We start from the raw sequence: 14,721 nt of genomic DNA, 5'->3' as shown, positions 1-14,721 counted from the left end.
GCAAAAAATTTCACTTTTATTGTTGAGACTTCAGAAGTTGGCAACATCGACTTTTCTTTGCCATCCATCGGCGTTTCGAAAATTTTCAGAATTTTCTTCCGTTGCTTGAATTAGCGGCAAAACTAACTTTTATTAAAGATTTTAAAAGCTAAATTATTATAATTTATTAACATCGCAAATAATAAAGCCATGGAAGAAGGTATATTATTCTTTAGTTGGCTGTCTTTTGTTATGGATAGAAGTTTTCATCCATGTAGTGCTACGTATAACAAATTATAAAATTACAAATTTTTTATTTGATTGATCAATTATTTTTCTTTCAATTATACTTTAAAACTTATGCATACTGATTAGTGATGCCATGTTAAATGCTACTTTTTTTTTAAATCTGTTATCGACGTTAAGTTTTTTTTTAATACATTGTTTAAATTGGAAAGTCAATAAAGTAGTCACATTCCCAGTGAACTGTTCCATTTCAACACTGATTGGGCATTTCGAATAAACTTCAGAAAAATTTAGGGTAGTTATCACAGCTATATTTTTGAAGTATCACAAGAGAACTCCGTTAATTGAAGATATGTTCTTTCTTCCTATATAGCAAATTGATTTAAACTGTTATATTTATGCCAAGAGTTATATTTTCTGTTCTGGGAATAAAATTCTAAATTAAAGTAACTAATGGAATATTATAGTTAAAACACTGTAAACAAAATACCACTGTAAATTAAGCATTAATAGTGATGAAATGAAATGGATAAATCCCTAAATAAATGTGTACTAGATAACAAATTATTTATTGGGTGAAGATGGCATTACATAAATCGTGATGTTTCCTTTTTGTGATAAGATGAGCCAACTACAATTGCCAGATGCATTTGAAATTAGCAATTTTTTTTTTTTTTTAAATAGATTTTTGCTTGTGGGGAGGGGGGTTAATAAGGGGTTCGCGAGAGCATCTCAGTCCGTTCAGTAGAAAGAAGTGGGATCCTACATGCAAAAAGGGTATTTAGAAAAAGGAATTTGATGAAGAGCCTCAGAGCTCAAATAAATCTTGTTAGGCTAAATTAAGCCTTACCTATCGAAATGCAGTGCTATAAGCAAAAGCAGAGAGCACGCCGCACTTTACTGGACAAGAAATAAAAAAAAAGAAACTTCAACAATTCTTTTTAAAGAAAGAAATATAACATTTCTGTTTATAAACTTGTTAAATAAAACCACAAAAAAAAGTTACGACTGTAGAAATAATAGGTGAATCATTTCATCTAACATATGAAACTTTTTTACACATTATAAACATTTCAAAGTTAGATAATTATTCTTAGTTTAATATTCAAGATTATTATCTTTTGTTTTTAATTTTTAGAAAGATTGCATAAACTAGAATAAATTTCTTTCCTAAGTATTTTTATTGATTGCCTTCCAAAATGTTCAATTTATGATGCATTCAATGTTAACTAAAGATATTAATTTCTTTTTTTTAAAAAAAAGGTTTTAAAATTGATATATTAACAATGTATTTTAATGCCATTTTGTAGGGTATTAAACTTACAAACTCTCTTGTATGTATTCAGAAGGAAACTTTAAACAGTGAAATATGAATTACTTAAATTAATTATTTTTTTAATTCATTTTTTTTTTTATCCGACCTTTTATTAAATGCTTTTAAATTTGTGATTTAGCCTTTTAATATGCATAAAAATTGTATTTTCATGCTTTTTTTTTTTCAATTTCATAACAAAAATGAGACTGTAGTGTATTGTTATTTAAAAATATACATTGTATCTATTTTATAAGTTTTAACAAGTTTTGTGTAAAAATAGCTATATGAAAATGTAAGTAAAAATATATATTGCTCTATAATTTTGATTTAAGTCAAGAGAAAAAGTTAGATATTTATGTTAAATGTTTTACTACTAAGATAATTAAAATTCATTTAAGTTTTTGACATTTACAAAAGATTTGACATTTTCTGCCCTCCCTTACCAAAGAAAAAAAAAAACTCCTCACTGGAAAATGTGTGCTGTGTAGCATTTAAAAGTCACTAAGCATAAGAAAAACCTAATGAAATACAAGTAAGCTAAAAAAAATACATGTAGAATAGATGTAAATAGACTTTACAGAGGACGGCTACTCCCTACTTTGGAAGGGCATTTAGATCTGATTTCGTAACTTAAAATATCCTCTGCATTAATGAATTAGCATATTTATGGTTACCCCTTTAAATCATTAGTATTGAGTCCTAGATTTAAAGACCTGATCATTAGATCAAAAGTTATTCATGTAGGCCCGTTTTTATTTCTTGTGCGCTGTACTTATGTCTTTTTATTTGAACGAAAATTTATTGATTTCTTTTGTCATATGACGTAAATACGTGCTAGTTTCATTTCAAAACTCTTGCTAAAAGAAATGTTTCAAAAGTGTTTATTGAAATGGTGGGCTAAAGTTCTAAATAACCTTGTGACAAATAGAATAAAAAAAAATTAACATTTAAATTTTGATGTTTTTTATTCTCTATGTAGTGTATTTGAAATGTGCTGCATATTTTATGATATACATATTGTTTCATTTTACCCTTTCATATGAGACAAAAATACAGTTTCAATATATTCACTGTAAATAAAAAATATGCAAATTACGATAGAAAGTATCAGCATTCAGCCAGTAATGAAGTATCAGCATTCAGAAAGTATCAGCCAGTAATTTCTATTTACCATAAAATTTCCTTGATCCCAGCTACCGCCTATATTTTGGGGGTCAAAAATCTGAATCCGTCGAAAAAAGTGTATGTCTATTCAGAGAAAGTGCTTTTTTGTCTGATTTCGTAACTTAAAATTCGTCTGCACTTATTAACATATTTGGAGTCACCCCTCTAGCCATTAAGAGATCCCAACCATTTTTGTGCCCGGATCCATTCTTGCTACCAAAAGATGACGTTGGTCCTTAGTCGGACGCTCATTCTCAGTTCAAAGAATGAAATGTGTGCTACCCTTGCCAAATTAAAGATAAAAAAAACTGAAATTTTCCAATATTTATTTGGATGTAGATCTAAGATGCATCATTCGAGGGAATGAAAATGAAAAAAAAAATTTTACTGAAAATGCAAATAATACTATTTGCTCTTTTAGTCACCTATAACATGATTTTAAAACTTTTTGTTTTAACCCTCCAACTCACAGCAACCTACAACTATTAGCTCATTTTTGTTTAATAGTGTGGCAGAAGAGCATGTTGGTCTTTATTTCTTATTGTACATTCTTTTCTATACGTTTAAAAATGGGTAGGTCAGGCTTTTTTTTTTCTTTGCACATTGTACCTAATTGTGGTAGTTTGTAACAAGAAGTTTGACATGACATTATTTAATCCCAGCAGATGAAATATATTTTTTTCTTTTTTATAATATTTATAATTTTTGGAAAATATTTATTTACTTGTGTGTTTCGGAACTGTTCGTAAATTTTTATTTAATATAAAAAGACATATAGTAAAAACTAGCTGGTTTGGTAAGGTATATTTTGTGACAGGAGGAAAGAGTCAAATTTATTGAAAAATGCAAGAGTTCCATACATAAATGCAAATGGGGGTTTTATATTATATAAAAAAATCTGATTTAATTTTGTTTAATAAAATTTAAAATTAAACAATTTGTTATATTTTAAAATTTCTCAAAACGAATGTTTTAATATTTTATGTTCATTCTGATTTCACGTCATTGTCCTCTGTTTTGAATAAATAGCAAAGTTGTTAATAGAATAAGCTTTAGCTAAATTCTTGTTCTTTTTTTTTTTAAACTAAAATTCCCATGTAATGCATTTTTTAGAGTATTTGTCTATTTTTAAGAGTGACTAATTAAAACCTTTATTTATATAGATCAAAAATTTTAATTACTTTATTAATATTTATTTTAGCTGAGCAAGAAAACACAAGTGGCCAAACAGAAACAGTTTCTAAAGAAGCAGTTACAGATGATTCTCAAAAGGTCAGATTTAATATAGATGCGTACCAATTTTTCCCTTTTCAGGTTTCTTAAACAAATGTTATTTAATAAGATATCATGGAATTATAAATCCAATATAATTGTTTTTAGAGCTAAATTAATATTCAGTGAATAAAAAAAATTTAAAAAAAAAAATTTTTTGTTCAAAAATATTTATTTTCTTATTTTATTTTTGCATGTGCTTAAAAATTATTTTTCTATGTTAGACAGAGCTCATTCTAGGCAGAAAAAAGGGCAGAGTGCAAAAGTTTAAAAAAAGGGCATTATTATTCTAAAAAGGCAATAATTTCACGTTCTATTAAAAAGCATTGTCAATCAGTAAAAGAATTTTTTTTTAACGTAACTGAGAGTAGCAAAGCAATCATTAATTACTTATTTTCATTAATAAATTAACATATATCGAGTTAATGAGCTAATTAGCTTAGTAATTTATTTAAAATGCATGCATATATTAATAAAATAATAAATGTATGTTTTTAAGTGTCTGTAGTTATGATTAAATAATTAAAATGATTAATAATAATTATGATTTAATGATAGTGGAAGTAACTGCAAACTTTCAAAGACAAGTGCAACAATGGGTTATGATGGCTATTTTTCCTTTCCCATATAAATCTATGTATTAACAGCAATGACAAACTAAATAAAAAGAGTTAAAAATAACAGTTCATGAAATCCATTGTAGAGTTTGGGGGAAAAGTAAAGAAGGGTTGGGGGAAAAAGTAAAGAAGGGTTCAGGAAAGAAAGGGTATGGAGTCTATAGACAGGGACAGTGATGACGTATTTCATGACGTCAAACGACGCGTCCTTCCAATCTCCGTTCCAAACATTCTGTTGAACGATCCATTTAAATGGCATTTCCTATGTTAATTTAAGACGGCAAGATTTTTAGTTGTTTATTGACATAAATAAAATTATTTAGCGCTTTTAAGAGACTTATTCCTAATTTATGTAGTTTTCTTTATACGGGGTATCAGTAGGTTTTACGAGTTAAGTGCATTAAATGCTATAAAAAAAGTTTCAAAATGGTCAAGTTATCTTTAATTTTGATGTATAAAAATTTAAGCGTCAATATTTTTAACTCTTGTTTCATGTTTATAATAATGTCTTATTTTATTTAGAATTTGTTACATATTCTTTATCTACATCTAATTTTTTTCTTTAGTTATGGATAGGCAAGCATTGTTTTTAAAAACGTTTTGTAATTTTTAATCTATAATTAGATTGTATTTATCAATACTAATGTCTGTTTATTTAATTAAGTCTGATGATTAAATTTGTAGTTATTGTAAACTTTGTTTGCTTAAGATTTTCTGATTATTGCTTTGCTGCTAATTCTCATTAGCTTTAGTTTTTAACTACTAAATAGGAATAAATTATGTTACTAACTTATTGTTAAATGTGCACAGAGTTTTAGTTTAAACTGAGATTTATTTTGACTTTAGATTTTTTCTTGTTATATTTGTCAACATCATCATTAAATAGTTTTTAACAATAATTTTATACATTAATGTTTTGAGAAAATTAAGATACCTTATTATTAGATAATTAATATTAGATTATTCTTAACGTTACTAGTGTAGTGCTATGTTAATGTGTAGTGTTATGATAGTGAGGTGTAGTGTTATGTTAAAAGGGTCAATACTATGTTTAGTTTCCAGAATTTTAATATATAGAATAGCTAAATTATTTTAAAATTTTTTTTAATTTTCATTTTAAAATGCGAGAGGAACAATTTTTGTAGGTCAGTGTTTTCACTACAGCGCGAGAACGCGAGAATCTCACATATTTTTTTCTTTTCTCGCATTAAAAAATTATTACTGCGAGAAATTCCCGCATTCTATAAATCAATTTCAAAATTCGCGAATTTCTCGCATTTTGGAAGAAGCTTCGAATTACGCTATTTAGAATAAAATCCGTTTCACTTTTCTTCCTGGATCTCTCATTATATTCTCTATATATTGCTCCGTTATCTAGCTTCCCTATTTACCAGTATTGTTCAGAACCTTTTCGAACAACAAAACACAACCGAACCACGGAACCCCTTTCAGAACACATTTCTCTGCAACCACGTGTTTACCGTAGGTAAGGTTTTTTCATGTAAGACGTTCAAATTTTTTATGCACTAATGTAAGATGGACAAATACCTAGTAAAGGCAAAATCTTCTATGATGATGCAGCAAGAATATTCAATGCTTTAAAAAATAGAAGACGTTAAAATTGTATTATAATAAAAGAAATGATTTTATTTTCCAACTCTATTTGTGTTTTTTAAGTTTTTGGAAATCTCACTTAACTTTCTGAAATCTCACCCTGTTTTTGAGAAAGAAATTCTCACCCATTTTTTTTCTATGATGAAAACACTGTAGGTGTTATATATGAATTTATCTTAAAATCTCAGATTCCTATTTTATTCGATAAGAAAGTGCAACATGAATTTTTTTAGAATTCTTTAAAATATACTTATCCCATACATAAACTTTTATTTAACATTCATATTTATTAATCTATGTATTCACATAGGTGTTTAAATTTTACTTATATAATAATATTAATTTCGCAAGCATTTCAAATAAATATAATTCAAATTTTTAAAAAATTTTTTAATTTAGAAACTTAACTCTTTAATGCTTGTATACATATTTAGTTGTACAGCTTTTATATTTGGCAAATGTTACTGTTATCACTTTTTAGAGAATAAAATTTGCATTTAACAGTCTAAATCAAAATTTTTTAAATTACCTTCATAGTAATATTTTATTTGTTACAGTGAACGTAATATTCAAGTCATCCAAATTTATTTCATAATTTGGTTGTAAATATGTTTTAAGATCTGTCAACGTCTGTGTTAAGATCTTGTTTACATAATATTTTTTTTTTTTACTTCCTATCATTTTAGCTCAAATTTATTGGTAAATTTACTATTTTAAAAACGTGTATCTTAAATGCTTTATAATTTTCACTAACTTATCTGACTTTATTCATGCTCCTTACATAACTTTTTAATTTGTTTTTAAATTTTCATTATTATTTACAATTAATAAGTTGTCTCAATATTATAAAAAAAAATTTATTTAATATAATATACATATTTTAAGAAAAATTAAACATAAATTAGAAATAACATTTTTCAAATAATAAGATTCACAAATTTCCGATTTCCAGATTATAACTACAATTTATATGGTAAATATTAAATTCTAATTCTCCCAATCATACATACAAAAAGTTTTCATAATCATTTACAATTAATAAGCTACTCCAATTAATATCATAAAAAGAGATTAACGTAATATTAATATATGCAACACTTTTTCTTGCCCTTTCAGTGGTTAAATTCGACTCTATATTAATAAATTCAAAGATTTAGTTGACCCACTTTTAACTACATGAGAAACGCCATATTGTTTGCTCCGTTCGAAACTTTGTTTGGAACGGGGAGAGCTAGTGACGTCATTGATGACGTAGGACTAACCCTGTCTATTACATCAGGGCACTAATTTACTTCAGGGGCAACAGGGTGAATTCTTTTGACTAAAAGGGCAGCAGGGTGCTGCACCCTGTTTACCCTGCCTAGAATGAGCTCTGTGTTAGAATAAATGAATTATGCTTGTTTAAATTTTTAAAGAACAAACTACATATTTTGCAAACTTAAATGTAAACTGTTTTTATTTTTATTAGTCTTGCACTAGGCGTACATAGATAAGAGTCCTAACAGATATCATTTCACTTTGAACCTACAGTAAGATTTGAAGTTATTGAATACAGCATCTACAGCCTGTATCAGAAATAGTAATGATTAAAAACTGCCAAATCGAAAGCCCGTCTGCGTTGCTTGCACCCAATGTGTAATATGTAAATAATACATGTCTTTACTGTGGTGCTGGGCAACAAAAAAGATTGAAAAAGGGGGTATATTAGTAAATTTTTTAAGTGATTTTTAATTTTTAAGTAAATACCTTTTTTTTTTTTTTTTTAATATTCACCTATAATTGTTTGTTTTCTTATGATTTTCAATTTAAGTTATAGAACAAGCTTACAAAGAAATAAAACAAATTTCAGTAATTTGGCAGAACTTCTATTATATTTTCTATTATATTCGTATAGGTATTTTAATTTTATTAATGGAAATGAACTTCAATAGCTAATGATGCTTATATTCTCATTCCGTCTTCTTCACTGTGAGAAAATGGCACTTTTATGAGGGGTAAATTTTAATGTGTCTAAGGACTAGTTAAAAAAATATTTTTTTATTTCACTTTTAAAGCCATAAGTGTTGCATATACTTAAATTTATTGATTAAAATTATTGTTTTCAACATGTTTATAACTAAAGTTTTTATTCTCTCATTTAAAAAAGTTTTTTTTTAAGACGCCTATATTCTTTGCAGAAAGCAAATGCTGTGGAAAAAGATATATCGGGTGAAACTGCATCTAAAAAGCCCAGAGTAGATTATAATGTTATGCCTACTCGACCTTATTTGGATGCAACGGTTGTGCCTATTTTACTTCAAGCCCTCTCTGCTCTTGCAAGGGACAGGTTGGTTGAAAACTTTAAATCAGTTTCGAGTTTGTTTGCTATATATTTCATTGCAATATTTGTAATATAATTTGTAGTAAGAAGGAGGTAAGTGTCATTTTAGCTTGAAATTGAGGTTTGGTTATGGATTCTCACAGTATGTGCTATAGGTGTAATCTTATTTGAAGTTTCACATCAGTGCTTTTGTAAATCCCTGTCTTCCACAACTGTTTCAAAAATGTTTTGTAACAGACAAAGTAAGAATACCTATTGTATTACCATGTGTACATATCTACTTTTTAAACTAATCAGTTGAATGTGAAATTGTAACAAACAGTATTTCATTCTGAAATTAGTCTCACTTTTTAAGATGTATGGAATATTTTCTGAATGTTATTTTAAAGTCATTGTTATGTTAAGAAATATGACATTCTAGCTTATTTTTATTAGCAATATCTAAAAAGTAAATAACACAATTAACATAAATTACATGGTATATGTTAGAAGAAAAAAAAATATATATATATAAGGAAAATGTGGTTAAATGATTCCGAGCAGCGATTTCTGAACAATAGCTACTTGTCGCTAGCATAAAATTTGTAATATGGTGTTTCTTGGTCAGTTTATTTTTTCCTATTTTTTTTAATCTCTTGTCCAGTAATTTTGACTGATCGTGTTTTCTTCCATCAGTCATCACATTCAAGTCATTGTTAACAATTTTCAAGCGGGCATGCAATAGTCAATCAAAGATATGACAGTTTAATTCCTCCTACTGCAAATAAGCTGTATCTTTCAAGGATGGTCTGTAAAAATCACAGCAATCTTGTTTTGTTGTAATTTTTAAACATTCATACAGAAATCAATCATAATTTTGCAGTTCTGTCCTGCCTACTACAGATACCAATAAGGTGCAACTTTCAAGGGTGGTCTCATTAAAAAATATTGTTGTAATAAGTACGATGATAGAAAAATCAAGTTAATAAAAAAGTCAAAAGAGAAATAGAAAAAGATAGTTCTGAAATATAGGTTTAATGTTGGGGCCTATGTTACTAGTTAAAATGTAGGGAAATTGCGGCTACATTGTCGCAGAACGTTACAGAGTTCTTGCAGAAGGGTTTTTTTTTTTTGAGGGAAGTAAAAAGTTTTAGTTTACTTTTCTGCAGAAATTTACATGTAAAATTTGAATCGCTTAATCTATGCCGATATCGCGCATCCATTTTTATTGTAGTTTCGGCCGTTATTGACATTGATTTTCACATCGCTTTTACATATCCCGATATATTTTTAGGCGCTATGTGAAAATTGAATTGCGCATTTGATCATTTACTTTTTACAGCAATGATTCTATCATATTTCTTTACTTCCACTTAGCTTTTAAAACCTGACATTTTTTATTTGTTATTACATAATGTAACTTGCATTTGAGTAACCTTCAAAAAGAGTCCAATTCGCGTGATTTTATCATCGATCTGTTTTTTGTCAATTACTGCTACAGATTTCATGATATTTATTTATTTTTTTAATGTAATGATAATTTGCAAAATGCGATAAAGAAAATAATTTGTGCGTCCCTTCCCCAGCAAATTGCAGGAATATCCCCCTTAATATTTTAATCAAAAAAATATTACATATTCAATTTTAAATTTTTTTTTGTTTCGTTTTGTTTCTGTAAACACAACGTTTTTGTTACCTTAAATTAGTAACGTACATCTTTGTTATAACTCCGAATATCCAATACAACCCTAATGAGAACTAAATGAATAATCAAAATTTGAGTTATCGCAAGCAAAAATCCTTTACGTAGAGGGAAAAATGAAAAATTTAGATAATACTAAAAACGGAATAACCTCATTTAAATTAGCTTCACTATATAGCTGTTTAAAAATCACTAATCAATGAAGTCTATATTTCAAAATAATTATCATTAATTAAATTATGAAACCAGGGGTCTATCCAGGCCGATTTTACTACCGTTTATCGGTACCTTCACAAATTCAACTTTAGGAAAAACGGTAGTTTCACAAATTCAATTTTAGGAAAAACGGTAGTTTCACAAAATACTTTTTCTTAAAATTTCATTTTTGTATCCCTTAAGAAACGATAAATTCATATTTTTGTGTTGATTTGTTAATATAATTTTTAATTTTTCACAAATTACGTCTAAATTTTCACAAAATAGGTACCTGTCAGAAAAACCTAGACAGACCCCTGGAAACTATTCTGCATAGCGGGGACCTCTTAACCCTGGTTACATAAATATAGTGTTACAAGGGACCATTGTTCAGAAGTTTTACTGTATTAAGTTAACAATAACAATTGTATTTAATTTTGTGAAGAATAAAGCTGTTACAATATTTTCTGTGATATGTCCTTAAAAATTCTGAATTTTTGCAGAACTATGATTCTAACTCAATATAATCCCTGATTCTAATGTAAAACATTTATCATGTTTAATTTTTTAGTATTCTTGATGATTTAACAATTTATCCATAGCTCTCTTGGTAAACATTTTTTTCGTAGTTACAAATGATATAAATTGTTTTTCTTTTTTAGGCCTGCTGATCCAATTCAGTTCTTAGCTGACTTTTTGATTAGAAATAAAGCACAATATTCACAGACGATTGAGTTACCTGAAGGTACATCAAGCTGAATTTCCTGCTTCTGATTTATAAAATCAGATTAAAGTTTTATCATTGCAGTTTCATTTGTAGTTTGATTTTTTTTTTCATTTTTCATATTAAAGAAAAAAGACGCAAGCCTCAGTGCCTGTGAAGTCTTTTACTATTTAATTTCACCATCTATGTTAGTTTATTTATGTTTCAAATTTTGTTTTTATTTACTTACTGGTGGTTATACTAAGTTCCATACATGTTTTCAATAAACATTCATCCAAATTGGCTCTTTTTTGTTTCTCGGGAAATGTTTTCTCTCCTTGTAAACATTTAGAACTCATAACCTTAAGGCAGTGGTTCCCAATTCTTTTTGGTTATAGAACCTTAAAAGGGCCATTCTCCTGTTATGCACGGGACATTTGCAGGCCTTTGAAGTTTATAAAAATAGTAAAATAATGGGATAATTAATTTTTTTTTTACAACTCAATTCAAAACAAGTCTGTTTCTTAAAGACTGCATAGAAAACAAATAAAAAATTAAAGTTTAAATACTTGAAAAGGGATTTAATATAGTCGTTATGCACGGGACTCAGAAAAAAGATTAATTTCTACCCTGACTTCTATTTTTCATAAACTCTGTGAATTTAAAACTTGTATATCGTCATTGTATTTTTTTCTTAGCTGATAAATATTACTTCTATTAAATTATGCTGGATGTTTTCTAAATACATTATTTGATAAAATTCTAAATTTATTTTATTTGTGTTATGCACGGGACATACCTAATGTTATGCACGGGACATGTCTGCAATTCATTACACACGGAAGCATACACTTGATTTAATTATGTATATTTTGAAGTGGCAACACTAATTCATACTTTGAATTTAGTTTGGTGATCTGAATTAGAAGCTTTATAAATCATTATAAAGGATAATTACAACTGTATCGCTAAAGAAAGAAAACAGAGTTTAGGAATAATACACCATCAAGAAGCCAAATTGAAAATGCCTACAAGATTTATCAAGCTGTCGGAAAAGCAATGAGAAAATCTTTACCTAAATCTCCAACCAAAAAAAAAAACAGTAGTTTCTGTAATTGCAACAAATTTTGGCTTAAACATGTCAGAAAAAAACTAATCAGAAAAATACTATTAGTGATGAAGAGTCACCTAATTTAGTACGATAATTTTTTTTCCGTCCAGATATTTTTTTTTACAGTACCAGGAATGAAAGATGAAGTTACAGTTTGGAAGAATGGTGAGAAAATTAAATTAAGAAAATATTATTTGGTGACATATCTGAATGAAGCATCAGAGTTGGCAAGGTTTAAAAAGAAAGGATTAATCAACGGTTTAAACTGTCCTGTCCAAAACTCTATGGATCAAATTATATTAAAATTTTAAAAAAATAATGTGAAAAATAAAAGGTTAATTTTTGAACAAGGAACAAAATGAAGACAAGTTTTTGTTTTGTTAAAAAAATTTATTATTACTTTAAATATTGCATTATTTATCTTTATGCAAAAACATAACTTATCAGTACTAAAAGCATATTTAAAGGATAAGTTACTCACTTTTGTTATTCAATGAATTGTGCAGCTTCAAAAGTTATTGATCTTTTCCTATTATATTATTTTCCTTTAATAAGTTAAAGTAAATTGTATAAAAAATATAAAATATTTATTAATGTATGTAATTATTATGTGTTTAATAGTTTCACATATAGAATTTTTATCTTTTACCAATGTTTAAGGTTTTGGACACTTTAAAACAGTTTAGGACAGTTTTAGGCAGTTAAGACAGTTCCAATTGTGCAGTCTGCGGAAGATTTTGCAAATGTTGTAAAAAAAGCTATGCCACCTATTACAGTGATGCTATTTTTAGATAAAGATATAAACAGAGATAATAATGTGTGGGCCAACGCAAGAGTAATACCAGGAATTTCTAAAATGCATGGAATTACATTTCGCCTTCTGGTTTAAAATTTTATAAAAATGCTGTAGCACCAATAAAAAGAAATCTTAATACCAGGGCAATTAACACCACAAAAAGTATTGGAGGAAATTGGGTTGTTGTGAAATATGATAATAGTTTATATGCTGGAGAAGTTATGCAAGTGCTGGGAAATGATATTGAAGTTTCTGCCATGGTAAAGCCTGGAAAACATTGGAAATGGCCTAAACGAGAAGATAAAGTGTTTTACAACATGAGGAAGTTGTTAAAGTTACTCAGCCACCTACAGTTATAAATGCTCTTGGAGTTTTTGATTTTCCCGATTTTTAGAGAAATCTAAGTTATGCACGGGACATGAAAACAAGTGCTAATTTTTTTTATCTAATATTAAACTTAGAGGAACTTCCTTTGTAATATAAGTCAGTACTAAGAGAAAGAAAGTAAAATTGAAGCAGTTTCTGTTTTGCCCTAAAAATAAATGAGAAAAATAAAAATTATCATGTTTTTGTGTTATGCACGGGACAACCAATTTTTGCTCTAATAAATTTTTATTTTTTACATAATTTTAATATGATTTTTAAATTTTAATTTATTTTTAAATAAGAGCATTATATAGATATATGGGAAAAAAAGAAGAAAATTGAAATGCTATAATATTTTTTCAGCAAAGGAAATAAATGTAAATATGTTGATTATAACAAGAAAACTTAAAAAGTACAATGCTAAATTTTAAGAATTGATTCCATAATAAAAATTTAAATATAACTATTATTGTATCTCATTTTTTAAGATTTAACCTATGTACTTTATTATTGAATAAATTAAAAATGTGTACAAGTAAGATAAAAATTGAGGTTTAGAGTGTTTACAGTGGAGAATGGCCCAAAAGCTAATTATTGCAAAACCCTGACTTAATGTAAAGAATATAGTTCAACAGCAGCTGTGTATATACTAACAAACAAAACAAAATACTTGTTATTTTGTACATATTTAATGCAAAGAATGAAATATTATAAACTAGTTCTTGGTTTATGTATTTGCTGAGAATGAATAAAATGAACTAAATTATGATTTTCACTTTTATAAATGTAGAGGATACTTAACAGCGAAACATAATTCTTAAATTTTGGCTTTGTGTTTTGAATTGAAAAGTTTGAACTATAATTATAAATATTTTTTACAAATGCATATTCTTTTCGTAATTTTTTCAATATTGTTATTGAAAAAAAAAATTTTTTTTATATTTTGCTGCTTTTTCATTGGCAAGTTACATACATAATTTCATTTAAATAATCCTAATATACAAATTATGGATTGTTGATTAGATATAAATATTACCAATTAAAAAAATTTCCTTGTTCTCAGAACCTCTGTGTGATCCTTATATAAAACCAAGGGCTTCGTCGAACACCAGTTGAGGACTGGTGCTATAAACTGCTTCTAACTATAAATTTCCGAAAAACTGCTCAGTTTTCACTTTTGACATTATTTTGAGAATTTAAACATTTTGTTCCTTCTACCTCTTTCGGAAACTACTGATTTAGTAAAGTATTAATTTTTTTTATTTTATAAATTTTCATGCAGTTATCATTACTGTGTCTTAATTTTATCTTTTGACTTACTTTTTTTTTACAATTCTAAAAT

General features: G+C 27.3%; 1 protein-coding gene across 1 annotated transcript; it reads left to right on the top strand.

Annotated features, from left to right (window-relative positions):
- The first annotated feature begins 23 nt into the window (after nt 1–23).
- Nucleotides 24–11,411, top strand: LOC107450943 (protein dpy-30 homolog). Its single transcript, XM_043046619.3, has 4 exons — nt 24–199; nt 3,906–3,976; nt 8,385–8,533; nt 11,066–11,411. Exons 1-4 carry the CDS (start codon nt 190–192, stop codon nt 11,160–11,162), a joined length of 327 nt encoding a protein of 108 aa, XP_042902553.1. The 5' UTR covers nt 24–189; the 3' UTR covers nt 11,163–11,411.
- Nucleotides 11,412–14,721: the final 3,310 nt, after the last annotated feature.

This window comes from Parasteatoda tepidariorum, chromosome 7 (genome assembly GCF_982258835.1).
Source record: "Parasteatoda tepidariorum strain Cologne lab strain chromosome 7, Ptep-v5.0, whole genome shotgun sequence".
In the NCBI taxonomy this organism is placed as follows: domain Eukaryota; kingdom Metazoa; phylum Arthropoda; class Arachnida; order Araneae; family Theridiidae; genus Parasteatoda; species Parasteatoda tepidariorum.
Note: the sequence above shows the minus strand (reverse complement) of the source record. Positions and strands in the feature narration are given on the sequence as shown.